The 17,156-nt window shown below is 43.3% G+C and overlaps 1 protein-coding gene across 2 annotated transcripts in view; it reads left to right on the top strand.

The window, feature by feature from the left end:
* Positions 1–17,156, top strand: part of Adcy2 (adenylate cyclase 2) — a 379,558-nt gene that overhangs the window by 331,617 nt on the left and 30,785 nt on the right. Inside the window, exons 19-20 of one of the 2 annotated variants that reach the window (XR_001780768.2) lie at positions 10,533–10,617; positions 15,975–16,116. Coding sequence is in view for 1 of the 2 variants with exons in the window: in NM_153534.2 (NP_705762.2) it covers positions 10,533–10,617; positions 15,958–16,116 (244 nt within the window). In the remaining variant the exon portion in view is untranslated. Of the gene's footprint in view, positions 1–10,532; positions 10,618–15,957; positions 16,117–17,156 lie in introns of both variants that reach the window. The other variant, NM_153534.2, reaches the window with a different exon arrangement.

Here is a 17,156-nt window from a genome sequence, read left to right as displayed (position 1 = left end):
ATGGATGGATGGATGGATGGATGGATGGATGGATGGATGGATGGATGGATGGATGGGTATAGGTAGAAGTAGAGGTATAGAGATAAAGATAGAGATATGGTGGGGTGTCTAGAGACATTTAGTGTCTCCATCTCTCTGCACACCAGTCACAGTCATTCCATAGCAGCTCACAGTAACCAATCATGTACCCAGAAATCACCAGATCTCCCCAAGAGAGAGATCTGAAGGCAAAATGTCATCCAGCTCAGAAGAAAAAGTACCCCCCCAAAAATAAGTAGTTATTTTCACAAGATGTGGTGTAAAGATTCTTTGTAGAATTACCCTAAATACTACCGTGTGGGGGAAAAAGTCAAACCTAGAAATGTTTTTAGTTCTGTGAAAAAATCTGACTCCCAAGACAAACACAATCCTGTTGACTTTCCCAGCCTCAGGACCAAATGCAGAAAATTATCCTATCAGAAGGGTCTTATCACTGTTATCACACACAAGCATCTACTGGTTGAAGAAGTCGTGTTTGGGGAAATTCTTCTGTTATCAAATTGCTTCCAGAACCTTCGAAACTTGAAAGAGAGCATTTTAATGATCATATCCATTTCACATCTCAATAGCAAGTTGTTCCCATCAAGCACTGGCTTGTATACATACCAGGGTTTATCAATGAATCCTTTGCCCTTTTCTCAATATCATTTCCCTATTTTTTCAGGACTGGAAGGTCTAAACCATGTCTTGAATGTTCCCTGCAAGTGCTCTACCACTGAGCTATATTTCCTGTTCTTTCTATCCTGTCCATTTTTTAATATTGAGAATCCTCAAATACATGCATAGAAATGTTGGCCCAGAAAGATGGTTCTGTTGACAATGTGTAGCCACTTCTTCACGTGCACAATGTGGCCACCTCACTAGATATTTCTTATCAATACAAATGCTTTCAGAAGTGTGACGACAGCCATCCTCATCACCTAATTTAATTCCCACCCTTCTCCATGCTGTGAAACCTGATAATCTGTAATCAAGCTGAGGGTATAAAGCTGCAGAAATGCGTAACTGTATTAACGGAATGTTATTATTCCTTAGCCAAGATGAGAATGAAACCAGAAGTTAATTTTCCCATAAATTCTTAAAATCCCCAGTGAAGCATGCTTTATTATATCTCTACCATATCCAGTGAGCCTGCATCACTTTCCTAAATAAATGCAGCATTGCTGATTTTTGCATACAGCTGAAAATTATTAAATTTTCCTCGATTAAATTTAAAGTGCTGAGATATATTATACATTTGAAGCAAAGGGGGAAATAAGATTATAAAGCTTTTGATGGGGACATTATTGTTCCAAGGGATGGAAATAAGCCCGTGAAGAGATGCCATCTCCAAGAGGCCCCAGCAGTGACACAGTGGTTGCTAGGTACTTGTGCTAAGTCTTTGATCTGTTCAAGACTTCCTTTGGAATTCCATTGTTTTCACCCCTACAGGGATGACTGGGGGATGCCAGCATCCTCTTCAGGGGCTTTGTCCACTGCCCATCTTGGAACCTCCCTCAGAAGGAGCTGGCTCTTCTTCTTTGGCAGATACCTGTAGGATAGGGGGTACCTACTTCATCCCCCAAATACATTGCTCTGCTGAAGGAGAAGTGTTAGAAACATAGAACAGAAGAGCAAACTGCCACCAGCTTTAAAATGACCTCTAACACCAGCCTGAGGGAACCCCAAATGAAAAGCCCTAAGAGTAGCTCAGTGTCATCCCAACATCTCTAACTCACCCCAACATTCATGCTTCTCTGTATCCTGAGCATCCAAAGCTTTGTCTGGATGGTAAAGATCTCCCTACACTTTGCCTAGTTCAGAGACACTGGTAGGCTAGGCTAGGCTAGGACAGGATAGTTATTGGTGCTGATGTGAGAGGGGGACATGTTTGCAAGTATGTTGACCAGTCCTGCTGTCTGGAGAGCGAGCATCTTCACATAACAGCACACGAATGCCCTTCCAGGAGGAAACTGGCTCAGAAATGAGCAGCTGAGGCAGGCCTTCCCCTGGAGCCAGTGTGCTGCTGCAGTCCACCAGTCTGTACCCCTTTCTAATCCTGTCTTAGGCATCGTAGCCTCATCCCATCCTCCATCCAGATTTGCTTGCACACATTGGCTTGATATCACAGCTTGACTATGAGGTTCTAGCATCCTTCCCCTCCAGCAAGGCTTCTGGGCTTGCTCTTCACTGTTCTTGAGTGTTTTCATGGGCCTCACTCCAGTTTCAGCCTTCACTCTGAAGGTATGCCAAAATACACAGTAACTCCTGACGTGTTTCCATCCTGAAAATAAAGGCTGATATTTCCATTCTTAATAAATTGGGTATAGATTTTGACTTATTGTTTTCTCTCTTTCTATCTCTCTCTGTCTCTCTGTCTCTGCCTCTCCCCCCCCCTCTCTCTCTCACACACACACACACACACACACACACACACACACACACACACACACACACACATACACAGAGAGGGGGAGGGAGAGAGGGAGGGAGAGAGGGAGGAAAATCTGGTGGTCTTTAAGTCTCTCAATGAAGCAAAACAGACCCAGGAGCCCTGCTGTACCTACAACAGTGCCTGGCATGTTCTTGGTATTGAATAAATGAAATACAATCAGGGTGTGTTTCAAACAATATGAAGCCTGCAAACACTGGTAATAATTAAGACTCCCCCTCAGCTACCTCCTGCCTCTGCAGCTCCTCAAGGTCATGTCACTCAAAAGAGTATGGAGAAAGGTCATCTCTATTTAAAGACACTGCCAACAAATAAATGCAGTTTGCATGGTGTGTGGCTAACCATCGTGGTTCATCGTGGCTTGGTGAGTAGCCTTGTCTAAGCCAAATTTGACATAGGTCATGATAAGTACAATACAAAGCCAAGGTCTGTACAAGACAGCCCAAATCGATGGAGTCTTCCCCCTCTTCTTCTGAGTTCTCTTTTTCCAAGGAAGCTCCCAAAGAAAGCAGAAGTCTGCAGGAGAGAAGTTTCAGATCATTGAATAATTCATAAAAGGACATCAAAGGTGTCATTACCAATTCATGAATGTGGCAAGATCTTTCAGAAGGAAAGTAAGACTGCATGGGGTGAGAGCGCTGTTAACAATCCATTGTGGTGGATCACTGTCATCAGGACACTGGCAACACGTGCTTCTTCTGTATCACCTCACAGTGAAGGATGTGTCTGGAAGGTGAAGGAGGAGTTGTTCCCATATCTCTGAGTTTATTCAACAGCCCTACATGCTGTCTGTGAGGATGTGGCCATACCAGTTCCAAAACAAGGACCTGGGCACTTTCTCCTACTGTTCTTAACCAATGCTGCTGTGCCACTAAGTGTTCATTCTTCAAGATGATGTTAAGGGAAGTGGCAGCTGAGGGAAGTGCTTTATTGCCTCTCTACTTCCCATGATGCAGGCTGACTGCAGAATCTACACAGTACCATCGGGTTTTTTATGAGCATCTTCTCTTGAAGATTGACAAGCCTCAAGATGCAAGATGTGCGCCAGGCATTAGGTAACCCCTCTGGAAGTCCAGATGTGTCTCTTTATTTTTGAAGAGGCATGAAGGATGAGGAGTTCCAAGAGAGGAGCCATGAGGGAGTTCTGTAGACTTGGGCACTGTAGCGAACAGAGTGAAGTAAAATAAACACATTGCGGGTGGCACAGCACATGAATGCATAATTAGCAGACACATCCAGAGCTTAGCATCTTCCACAAGTTTGGACTGTGATCTCTAGTAAGTTCACCTTCCCAATTTCAGCATCAGCTCCTTCTCCCAGATACTGGTGTAGGGGCTCAAAGCAGCAAGCATCACTAAGAGGCAAGAGTCCAGACCCACCAGGTGGAATGTCTCTGTTTCCCTCATCTTCCCCACATCTCTTGAGAACCTCAGTGTCTACAAGTTGTCAAACTGTGATATGTTTTGTTCACCTTGTGATCAGGGAATGCTAAACTAATTGGCCATTGAGAGAAAAAATTGAAGACTTCAGTTCAGAAGAGCAGGGAGATCCACACATTTGCCCCCTCTGTAGATAGTGATGGGTGTTCAAAACACCTACAATCTATTAAAGGTCGTCTTTCTTTTCATTAGAATATATTCTAATTATCCATTCTCTCATAATATGTCCAAGTAAATTTTGCAGTTGTTTTACATTACTTTGGGATTTGGTATCTCAACCTCCCCAGTCTTACCTATTTCTCTGTCTTCTTCCAAAAGTAAGGAGCATACACTGCGCTGTCTCATGCCCTCCATCAGCAGTGTAGGGAGGAAAGCCTAGCTGTCCAAACTCTGCCACACCTTCCTTCTGTAGGATGAAGCCATCTTCTTATACCTGAAACAGAGCACATCTTTGTTTGGACTGACCTGGAAAAACATTCTATTTTTTTTAAGCTTGTTTTGTTTGAGTGAAGGAGAGGGAACCAGGCCTGTTCCGGCAGATTCTACAGAAGAGAATTCTTAGGGTCCACTCTTCAGATTGGATGCTGAGTTTGTGCAGAGCCCCTGGCATCAGGTCCCACTGCATGCATCTGCATTCCACTCAGCATCCAGTCTCTACACAGAGAACCCAGAACTGCACTAATCGGAGTGTATCATTATCTCCAGAACTGTGCACTGCCGGTGCCTCTCCAGCCATGTTTTTTTTCTTTTCTGACCTGTATCCACCTTCATGGCACTTTCCAAACATGCCTTATTACCATGGTCCAGTTATCAGTGGTATGATATTTTGTCACTCTGAAAGGTTCTCAAGTCTTGAGCCACCTGTCCCCTGGATAACGTAAGGACTGTCACTTGGCACCACTTCTAGGGAATGCTGCAGCCCTATCTGAACTGTTGTCACTAAGCCTCCTACCAGCCATTGGCTCACCTAGATAAAGACACTGAGGACTCAAGATGAGGAGTAGCATCCTAAGAGGGCAGTCGTGGTCATACATAGCCAATATACCACCTTCCTGAGACAGCCTGCCAGCACTGTGAAGGACCACCATGTCCGTCGTCCAGTTCCCCATCCCTCACATCCAGATGACATGAAGCTGCTCTGACAGGACATGGGCTGTCTCTTTTTTCATTTGAGTCCAGCTTGTTTTCTGGGCTGCTTTTTTACATTTGGTTCTGGGCAGTGTTGACTTCTGACCCCCATCATTTGCTCCATGTCCTGAGCTGAGCATAGGGCAGTGAGCAGATTCACCCTCATGACATCAATGTGAAAAGCTTTTATTTCTGCCTAATTTGGCATTAAAGCTTCCTGAACACTCAAAAGCCTCTTGTTACCAAAGCCAGATAAATATGTCATAATACAATGGTATAGAAAAGAGAAAGCCAAAAGACTTGATGCCAACTGATAAGTCAGCTGGCAGCCCTGAATGCTATGTGGGTAAGTGATGGGCAGAGGCATTATCTTTTTGCTGCTGCTTTCTCTCTCTCTCTCTCTCTCTCTCTCTCTCTCTCTCTCTCTCTCTCTCTCTCTCTCTCTCTCTCTCACTCTGTGTGTGTGTGTGTGTGTGTGTGTGTGTGTGTGTGTGTGTGTGTGTGTGTGTTGCTGGACAGAAATGTAGGACCTTGCAGTTGCTAAACTCTCTACCACTAAACCACACCTCTGGTCCACTGGCCTCTTTATAAGCCATGGGCTCCTGATGAGGACCCTAGGGAGAAGACCTCTGAGTTATCCCAGACACCAGCAACCTGAGAATACATTATCTCAGCTTGTGTGTAGTTCATGGCACAGCAGAAATTGGGTTCCTTATAGATATTTTTTAATAGATTATGTCATCTAAGAAACATATTTTAAAATAACTTATTATTTATTTATTCTTATGTTTCTGCATAGTTCACTTGCATATATGCATGTTTTGTGTATATATCTAGTACCTGTGGAGGGCAGAAGAGGGTGTCAGAAAGACCCTCGTGAGCCGCTGTGTGGTTGCCAAGAACTGTACCTAAGGTCCTCTGCAAGAGCAGTACATGTTCTTGACTGCTGAGCCATCTCTCTACCCACCCACCCCCAGATATGAAGTTTTTAGAAGTAATGATGTTGAGTAGTTTCTCAGTGAAACCTTTCTCTGCCTGCTGTGCCTGAGCCAGGCTCCTGATGTCCCTAACACTCAAAGGTCACAAAGGCCAACCTGAGATAGTGGCTCCGAAGTTGCACCTCAGATGAAGGAAAATCAAAGGCAAAGACTCTTCTGTAATGGAAGAAACCTTTATTAAATAGAATTACAGAAAAATGAGAAATTGGGAAGACTTGAGGAATCAAGAAGTGAGAAGAACTTCCCAGTGTCGAGGTTTCCAAGAGAGGAAAAGCCGTTGAACTCCTTGGTCTGTGCATTTGATACCCACCCAGATAAGGGTGGCTAAAACCCTTGTCTATCCACCTCTCATTTGTACTTTCTGAACGGATTCCTTGACTGTTGATTATCTGCCAGTCACGTGGCCAGTGCCACTGCCCTCCAAACTTAGTGCTGCCAGATGTCCCAGCTCCCTCTGTTCTCATACATACATGATTAACTTGTTGCTGTACCATGTCAGAGGGTTAACACCAAGACACAGCAGCCACAGTCTTTCCTGGTTGCCTCAGATCCTTGTCAATGCAGGGGCCTCATAGGCAGGAGTTTCTGGCTAGAACCAGCTTTACAATTTAGTCTGTTACAATTAGCCACATTAGACGCTAGAATATAATATAAAGATGGGATGTCTTACATTGCCATCCAGGATGTCAGGTAGGAGTGCATAGTCAGCTGTGGTCACACACCCACAGCCATGTCCCTCCTATCAGCTTCCAGCCTCTGTCATGTTAACCCTTAACCTTCCCTGTAAGCCCAACCTCTGTTTTTCAGTACAACATCTAAGTGCAGCTTCAGTCTTCAGCAAGGGCAACATCTCCTGCGCCTGTGAGATAATGTGTGTGCCCATATACACAGATGACTTTTTCTCCACAGAGTAACGAGAATGTCCTGTCTACCTCATCAGAACCTTTTCCCTTCAGGTAGACACTGGTTCACTAAGGGATTCCTCCATCTCTCTCACCCCACTTATCAGGACTTTTTGTTCATTTGGATCCCTGAGTTCTGAGGGTCAGAATGATTGCTAATTAACAGCTTCAGGCAGACGGTCACATAGCTGCATATTAGTGTATAACTTCAGGAATATGTGGGCTCAAGTCCCCAGAGTCTACTTATGGCTAGAAAGAAAACACACATCACCATTAGAAATTAGAAATTTCCATTAGAAATCACTGTTGGAAATGTTTCCAGTTACACTGGCTGCATCTTCTGGCTTCACAATTCAGTAATACTGTTACCTGACACCCTACCACCAAAATAGAAGAGATCAAAAAGGCTTTATCTTCATGATGTGTGTGTGAGAGAGAGGGGACAGAGGCAGGGAGACAGAGACAAAGAGACAGAGAGAGACAGAGAGAGAGGTGGAACAGAGAGAAACAACAAACGAGTTGAAAGAGTTTGAACTATCATTTTACATAAAATTAGTTCAAACCCATTCAATGATTCAAATTATGATACCGCCCCCACAAAGATACACTGAAAATTTAATTTCAAGGACCTCATAATGTGAGCTTATGAGAAAATAGGACAGCCAAAGATAAAATTAAATTAAAATGAGATCAAACAAGAGGAAGATGACCTCTAGCCCAGGATGACTGCACTCCTCTAAGATCACATGTGAAAAGACAGACACACAAGAGCTTGAGGTCACCCAGTGATGATGAAGTCAGACCCCAGAGTGACAACATACATCGTCAAGTCAGAGAGCACGGAAAGTGGCCAGCAAACTGCTGGAAGCTGGAAAGAGACGAGGAAGAGCCTCGGTTTCAGAGGAGTACGGCTCCAAGGTCAGCTTGGCTTCAGTTTGGAGCCACTAGGTGACTGTGCCCATGCTGCAGCTGCAGCAGGAAATCGGCGGAGTGAGCCAGCTACACAGAGGACCGGACTGTTGGGAGTATATCCGGGACTTTATTTTCTCTACGTCTTTCCTGCCCATCCCATCCACACACTCTTGAAGAAAGGAGTAACCCAAGAATAGATCTCTATGTGATTTCAGATTTCAGCAGTCCCAGCATCATTTGTCTGCAGAGGTTCTCTCATGAGGAGGGCCAACAGTAGCCGCTGGCAGTCCTTTTTGCTTACTCAATAAAAGATGTTTGGGGGAGAACATTTTGAGAAAATTCAGTAATTCCTGAATAGATGGGGAAATTCACAGCATAAAAGGGCTTCCACTTACCGGTGGACAGTGTTCTCCAGGGTCTCCCGGTACTGCTTTTTGTAAGGTTTATTGGGGTCTGTAGTTTGTCATCCTCCAAAGATCAACAAGGAGAGCAAACCTTCATTCGGCTGCTTTCCAGATATCCCACTCCCAGTTCACTGCTGCATTTAGTCATTTGGAAGATATGAAAGTCAGGTGGGACCATGGTGTCAACCCCTTCCTCTGTGACCTCATTCATGAAGCGTTAGTGGGAGGCATTTCCAGAATGGCATCCCTGGTGGCTTGTATGTGTGCTTTCTCTGTGTTCAATGGAAACCCAACCAGGTTCTGAATCCATGAGGACCCTGCCTCTGACTCCTTGTCTCCATGTATTTGAGGCCGCTGGTCTCTTACCTAGACATCAAAAGGGAATTGACTCTGTCTGGGGTCGCTGAAAAACTACCACAAAATTCTGACCTGTATGCTTAACTTTTTATTCTTAGTTTGATTGATGCTCAAGAAGAGGGACTGTCATTTCTGTCTCTGTCCCCTAGCTTTAAAAACAACTAGGTGACAGAAGCATGCAGAAGTTCAACCTGCACCTTCCAGGAATGGTAGCTGTGCTATGCTGCTCTCTCTAACCACCCATCACAGTGTCTTTATGGTTAACATGGAGAAAGGAAATGAGTTTAAAGTTCTCTGATGTCACCGTTGTTATTAGGTTTCCACACCCGTTTAAACTGTGCCTTTAGACACATTTGCCTGAGCTCCGTGTCATAAAAATCAGTGCTGATAAAATCGGAAAGCAGCCCTATGCCCTTCTAGTAATTCATGGAGAAATAGAGACCTCCTCATGGTAGCTGAGCTCAGCTTCTTAACAGGGTCAGCAGGTCTGATCCAGAGGGAAGAGCACAAATGCACACCTGCAGGTGTGATCCAGAGGGAAGAGCACAAATGCACACCTGCAGGTGTGATCCAGAAGGAAGAGCACAAATTCATACCTGCCTTTCTGCAGGGTTCTGAGGCTCCAGAGCTGAGCCCACTGGGATCTACCCTTCCTTACCTTTCACACTTTCCTTTCTGTGAAATTTACTGATCTCCATTTTTTTCCAATTTTCTAGCCATTTTGTTCCACTGTCACCATACACTTAATACTGAAATCACTAGGGCCACTTGGGGAGAGCGTGCAGAGGGTCAGTGTATGTGCTGGGTATATAAATATCTGACGTCACCCTGCACTTAATACTGAAATCACCATTTACCATGAGAGTGCTGTGGGCCAGCCTATGTGCCAGGTGTATAAATCTGATGTGGTATCCAGAACGGCCCAGAAGTTTGAAATGTGCATCCCTTTCACAGATGAGGGCAGTGACATTGAAAAGGACTTCCCCCAAGTCCTTCAGCTCACAGTACAAGTCCAGGCACCCTTACTTCAGAGCCCATTGAGCTACATCAAATCTTAGTATTTCGCTTGCCCTTGAACCTTCAGTGGGGAAAATGGAAACTCACAAAGCAGGATAAACAATGAAGAAAGTGACTGCCTACCACCATGTTAGTCATGTGACAGTGTCTGAGGAAATTACCCAGTATTTTTCAGAACTTCATTATGCTCTAATGTGGGATGGTTGCTTGTCAGAAAATGTAGAACACTGCCAAGGATTGAAGTAGAGGCCTCTTGCACTAATGCAGATGTGCTGAGTCGCTGCCATGCCTGCTGTAGTAAGAAGCAACAGGCTGACAGTGTTCACCTGAATCTGAGGGCAGATTAGCAATGAATGGGATTCCGGCCTCTGGGATACAGGATTGTATAATGTATTAAGAATGTGCATCAGCTAGAGTGTTATATGAATCTGCACCTGCCACAAGTGGAAGACTCTAGTAGAAACTAACTTCCTTATTTCATTTTTATGCTTCATACAGTCAATAACTTAAAAATTACTGTCTCTTTCTGAGAGCAATAATGAAAACGCCAAAGAAACCATATATCCAATTATCCATCTTGATCCCACAAGCCTTAATAGGATAAATTAGTATTCTGCAAGTCACTTCTGTAATATCTGTTAGAACTCAGTGCAAAGTCTGTGCTAATTTGTACATATGTTTATTTACTGTGTCCTCAATATATGGACTTAATTATTTGTGGTTTTATGCAAATTGGGGTTTGGGATGTATTTGAAATGTGTACTTGGCTGGGATGAAATCTGGAAATGCAGTGGGGATTTGGACATTTGTCACTACTGGGATTCTAAGTCTTATATGCATGTTGTGTGCTGTTGTGGTGTGTTTGTCCATCTGTCTATATGCCTGTTGGTTTCTGTTTTCAATAGACCAGGCATTTGGAAAGACCTGAAGACCATGGGCTCTGTGTCCCTCTCTATATTCTTCATCACGCTGCTCGTTCTGGGTAGACAGGTAAGAAGTTCTTTCTCTCATCTCCTGTGGTGGGTTGTAGCCATGTTTGTGTAAATATATATATATATATATAAGAATCAGAATCATCTAATCATTTAAGAGAAAAGGAGGCGGCCAGGGTGAGTGCCAGATATGAAGGAAAAGGTTGTTTTGCCACCAGGACAAACTTCAGAACAACTTCTGAACAAAGTTTGGATACAGATATGAATCAGTTAACTTCCTATTAAATCTTAAACTACAATTATATTGTAGTTGGCAAACAGCTGGAATTATGGGGAGCTACCATGGCACAGGACTGTCATGGTAAATGCCACACTTCTTCTCAAAGTTGGTAGTTTGGCTTCATTTGTAACCATTTCTCAAAATATGGTTCTCTGCTAAAAACTGTATTTTGTAATGCAAATGAGACTCCTGCTCATTCTTAGGGCCTCTGCCTGCTCCTGGTCTCCCAGGGGAGGCTATGAATAGTGGAATTTAAGGATTACCATGCTTCTGCCTGTGCACAAAGTCAGCCATTAGGGATGATAAGACTTATCAGAAGCCAGGCAGCTCTGTCCCCAGCATCTGGTTTAAAGCATATGATCTTGGCAGTGTGAAGCTAAGTGGATGATTTGGGCTAAAAGGCACCAATGTTTCAGCATGGGTCCATTATTAAATAAACACATGAACTCGTGGCAAATGCCTACAGACTTACGACTTTCAATCTGGCTTCCAGTCTTTCTGCTAGGTAGCTATTAACAACTGCACAGTTGGGAAGTCTTTGGTTGGCTAGCATGCCACATCTGAAACGCTACCCTACTATGACACCGACACAGTATGAGTTTCAGGCTTCCCATGAGCTAGCGGTGTGGCAGTCCTCAGGCTAAGTTAGCCACATACGCCCAAAATCCTGTGTGAGCTTCTCATCTGGTCTCAGCCCCACGGTGTCTGTATTCCTCCATTCTGTGTTCTCTGGCTTGCCATCAAAACGCCCTCTCCACTTTTTGTCTCATTTACTTTCTGCTTCTCCTGTGACTTGATCACTGGTTGCTTTTTTCTCACTACTGGCAAGCTTGCTACTGCTCTCTTGCATACCCCCTATGCTTCCCAGGGTACTCAACAAGTTACACAGAAAAGAACTGAGCTTCCTTGTGCAGTGATGCCCCCAGTAGTCATTTTTCAGGGAATAGCAACCACCCATGAGTTGTCTGACTCTATGTGCCATGTCATTGATGCTATGTCCAAAGTCTTTCTTGTAATAATCACCACTCAGATCACACACACACACTCCCATCACAGAGTATTTTAGGATGCTAAAGTCAAACTGGATCCCACCAAGCCCCTATTTTTAATAGTAATAGCTATGGCCAATATTCAATTCCACTACGTAATTGTGGTCAAGGCCGATGACTGACAGTTGACTCATTACTCAATAATAGATTTAAAGCAAATAAGTAACTGACCACTAACATAATTGTGTTAAGGAGTCTTTATAGGAAGCCATTCCTTTTTGCTCATTAACCTAATGATACATAACCTCCACATCTAGACACCTGGACAAGGTGTTGCTTCCCAAAGGAGTAGAATGAGACTTTGTAGTCACTTACGCAGCCTTTGGCTGTGAATCACACATCTATATGAGGCACATGGGAAACACTGTGGTGGGCTGGGAGGCTGATCTTCAATCCAGAATCATCACAGGAATGTTGATTCATTACAGAAGACTCTTCTGGGATAAGAAAGACCATTCCTCCACTCCTTTCCCAAATCACAAATAAGTTACAAACAGCCACCTCTATAGGAAGCTACATTTATTGTGTGGTCTCCTGTCCCCATGACCACCTGCTTTCTGAGCAAATTGGCAGCCTAAAGATCCTTCTAGTTGTATATGCTTAAGAAAAGTATAGACCAGGCTAGAAAGTGTGCTCAGGAGTTAAGAAAATTTGTTGGTCTCACAAGAGATCCAGGCTCAGTTTCCAGTGCATATTATGGTTCACAGTCATCCACACGTCTGGTTCCAGGAGATCCTGTTCCCTCTTCCAGCTTCCATAGACACTAGGCACACACACAGTGCACATACATATATGTAGGCACAGACACACACATACACATAAAATAAATACAGCTAATAAAATGAAAGAAAACATATCCAATATCTTGTACAGATGTACAGTAGCACATCTAATTTGGCCCACTAAAGGGCTTATTTAGAATATGGATGAAGCCTGCATGCCTCTAGTTTAAACTGCAGCAAACTGAATGTCAAGTCTATGTTCCACGTGAGGTACATCCCTATCATGAAGCTGGGCTGTCTCCACAATCCCACAGTGAGACTGGTGTCATTCTGTTGCGGTGTCTGGAAACAAAGATGTCATCTCAAGCCAGGCTCAGCAGCCTCTCGACCCCTGAATTTGTCCATGCAGACCAATAGGAAGTTCTGAGGTTCCTTGGGGTAAATTTTGGAAATAGGCAAAGCATAAAGCTGCCTTGAGACAATGATGAGTGTGACACTGCACTGAGGGTCACAGACACTCTTGACACACATCCTGCCTGACACAATCTGAGAGATGATCATGGTCTGAGGAACAGAATTTTACAGAGCAAAGCTGTGGCTCTGGGAGGTTGGGTGGAACAACCACTGTTCTCCTCAGGCTGACAGAGTGCTTTAGTTCTTCTCTTCAGTATTTCCATCCTTACAGTCACCTAGGCCATATAGTCACTCTCTGCTGGATGTATCACATGGCCATCCCCATGTCGCCTCATCAAATCTCCCTCTTCATCCTCATGTTATTTTACATAGATAACAATCATTGTATTTAGAGTCAACCTAACTCCAAGACGAGTTCATCTCCAGATCTCAATCAAATATATCAACATATACTCTATGTCCAAGTAAGACCATGGTCATGGATATCAGGAGCCAGGGTTTGGAACTGTCTTTGAGACACTCACTATTCAATTCATTACAACTGGTTTGAGATGGACCTCCTTTTCTTTCCTTTGAAACATTTCAACATGAGTTTCTCTTATGAACACTGCTTATATGTAGGAGAGATCTAAAGTGGTCTTCATTGCTTAAAAAAGTGGTACAATGGAGTGATGGATGGATGATATAGATGCTAGAGAGTTGATAGATACATAAATAAATATAGATGATTAGTTGATGATATGGTTAGATTATATAATTAACATGCAAAAAGAGCTAGAGATGTGATAGATGATGGATGGATGATTATATAGATAATGGATGATGGATGATAGATAGATAGATAGATAGATAGATAGATAGATAGATAGACTTATAGATTGATGGATGATAGACAGGCTACATTTATAAGGAAGAAGTTTATCACATATTCAAAGCTTTAGACATTAAAGAGCAAGGCCCTGCCACCATCTCAGCTGTAGTGAAGGCCATCTTGGATACATCACATTGTACTATAGATCTGTGGGTTAGAAGGATTATATCATAAAACAAGAAGCTTGATAATCTTCCAAATTTCACAGTCCCTTCCAAGGAGATACCTCCAGTAACTAAAGGATCTCCCAACAAACTGCCCCTCACATCTTAAAGGCTCCGTGTCATCACACCACACTAAAGACCAAATTTCCAACACTTAAACCTTTCAGGGATTCATGTAAATCATACCCAGACCATAGCAGGAAGGTATGTAGGTGAAGGTAGAAAATAGATGATAGACAGATGCACAATCCATAGATACAGAGAAAGATAATCAAACAAACTGTCTTAGTCAGGGTTTCTATTCCTGCACAAAACATCATGACTAAGAAGCAAGTTGGGGAGAAAAGGGTTTTTTTCAGTTTATACTTCCACATTGCTGTTCATCACCAAAGGAAGTCAGGACAAGAACTCACACAGGGCAGGAACTTGGAGGCAGGAGCTGATGCAGAGGCCATGGAGGGATGCTACTTACTGGCTTGCTTCTCCTGGTTTGCTCAGCTTGCTTTCTTATAGAACCTAGGACTACCAGCCCAGGGACAGCACCACCTACAATGGGCCCTCCCTCACTTGATCACTAATTGAGAAAATGCCTTACAGCTGGATCTCATGGAGGCATTTCCTCAAGGGAGGCTCCTTTCTCTGTAATAACTCTAGCTTGTGTCAAGTTGGCACACAAAACCAGCCAGTACACAAACTATCACTTCCATGCGGCTATTTCCAAATTATAAGACACTAACAAATGTTTGCCTGTGATGCCCGAAGAACACCTGAGCAGCCTCTTGCTAACTGAGCAGCTCATGGGAACCTTGAACTTTCATGCAGGAGGCTTTCTGCCTGTGCTGGCTCTAAGGGCATGATCTCATTTACGTTCCTGCCAATTGTGCCTGACTTTGGGTGTTCACTTGTGTCTTCTTGATACCCCACCATGGCCTGCCTTCTTCTAGTCTAGTATTTAAACCAACTACACTGCCCCTTTGCCCCCAAATCGAAAAAGATGATGCATTTTTCCCAGATAAAGGGCTTTTCCTGTCAGTACAATATACGCTTTCTATTAATATAGTGTGTGAGAAGTTTGACTTTAAATGTAAAGCTTTGAGTAGGGACACAAAATGATGGCCAGGCCAAAGACTGCCTTTGTCAGCTAATAGATGTCTCCATCTCAACAGTATTAATAATAACTGCCTCATATATTTTATATTGTACTATGATATACCATAAATCATGAAAATGTATATTTTAACAACAGCCCCTTTCCTAACTCAATAATGTCAAAATATACTCTTATCTACAATGTACTGGCATTCTTAGTACACAGTGCAATGGTAAATGAAAAACATCCATACTTTATAATGAACAAACATGTAATTGTGGTAGCAGAGGCTGCTTTCCAAATTCTAAGGACAAACTAACATGAGTTTAAAGTATTTCTTATATGATTCAAATCAATTGTCTAGGAAGCATGCTGAATTTCTTATTTGTTCATCATTTTCATACTATTGTACTACTTCAAAAAAATTCAAGAAATAATCCAAGTCAAAAAATAATTCAAGCTGACTAGCGGTGATCTAGAAGGGAAGCTTACAACCATTTTCATTTGTAAGTCACTAGACTGTAAGCTGACTGTTGGAGATCTGGAGGCAGCTTATAATCATCTTAACTTGTAAGCCACCAACGCCCCCAGTTCTCTGCTGTTGGGTTTTGCTCATTCCTCGGCTTCTTCTCTGTATCACACGGTGATTGACAGATATCTGGGCGGGACATGGGGCTCTGCCGGGAGGGCGACCAACCGCTCGTTCTTTGTGCTGCTTTGCTCTCTTGTTGTGTTTTCTCTTGATGACCTCCACTCTAGCAGGACAAGTTGCCTATTGTCTCTTCACCTCTGTGTCCTCTTGTAACAGAGTGAATATTACTGTAGGTTAGACTTCTTGTGGAAGAACAAGTTCAAAAAAGAGCGGGAGGAGATCGAAACCATGGAGAACCTAAACCGAGTGCTGCTGGAGAACGTGCTACCTGCACACGTGGCTGAACACTTCCTGGCCAGGAGCCTGAAAAACGAGGTCAGAGGGCAGGCTGGGGCTGGGCGGGGTCACCGTGGGCTTCGAGGCTGCCGTACTGCGGCACTGCACACTGCATGTGCAGCATGTCCATGGTCAGAGACGGAGCTTCGTTGCTAGAATGCTTGCCTAGGCCATCCTCTGCTACATACACTATCAGTGCACAGCAATGTCATGTTCACTAACTTCAGCCTATTTATCTTAGCTAGAAGGTAGCACATGTGTGACGGGGTCTGAAATTCCATAACTTTATCATGACAGGAAAAGCTAACATGCCCACACTCTCCAACTGAATATTCATATGTGTGTGTATATAGCATGCATATTTTATATGTATTATATTTATGCACATAATGATTAAAATAAATCTATGCTAATATAATATATAATAGCCTGTATACACATACTGTTAATTTTTAGATAACTATAAATTAGAGAGATCAAATAATCTTATTGCTTAGGAATAAGCTATTTGTAGAAAAAAAATAAACTTAACCATAATTTTCCTGATTAAAAAAAAAATGCTTGCCTAGCATTCTTAAGGCCCTGAGTTCATAAACCAGATGTGATGGCTCATGCGTACAATGTCAGCATGTGGGAGGTAGAGGCAGTGGGAATTAGAAGTTGAAAACCATCTTCAGATACATAGAAAGTTCAAGGATAGCTTTGGATAAGGCAAGGACTATGCGAGACCTTCTAATATCTAAGGAAGAAATAATTTGTTATTAAGAATTTCTTCCAGGCTGGTGGGGTGACACGCGGGTAAAGGTGATTGCCACCAATCCTGATGAGTGGAGTTCAATCCCTAGGGCCCACATGGTGGAAAGAGAAGACCAACTCCTCTAGTTGACCATCTCCTCTGACCTCCACATGCTCTCGGTGTGGCGTACACATAGGCACACACGTGTGCGAACAGAAATGCAATCTAAATTTTCTTCCTTAATCATGTCAGGTTTTGAATGTGAGTTAAGAGGCTCAACATTCCCACACAAGTCCTCTAATTGGCCTCTTGTCCCCATCCATGGGGGACACTTCCATACCAA

This window comes from Mus musculus, chromosome 13 (assembly GCF_000001635.26).
Source record: "Mus musculus strain C57BL/6J chromosome 13, GRCm38.p6 C57BL/6J".
NCBI classification, from domain to species: Eukaryota; Metazoa; Chordata; class Mammalia; order Rodentia; family Muridae; genus Mus; species Mus musculus.
Note: the sequence above shows the minus strand (reverse complement) of the source record. Positions and strands in the feature narration are given on the sequence as shown.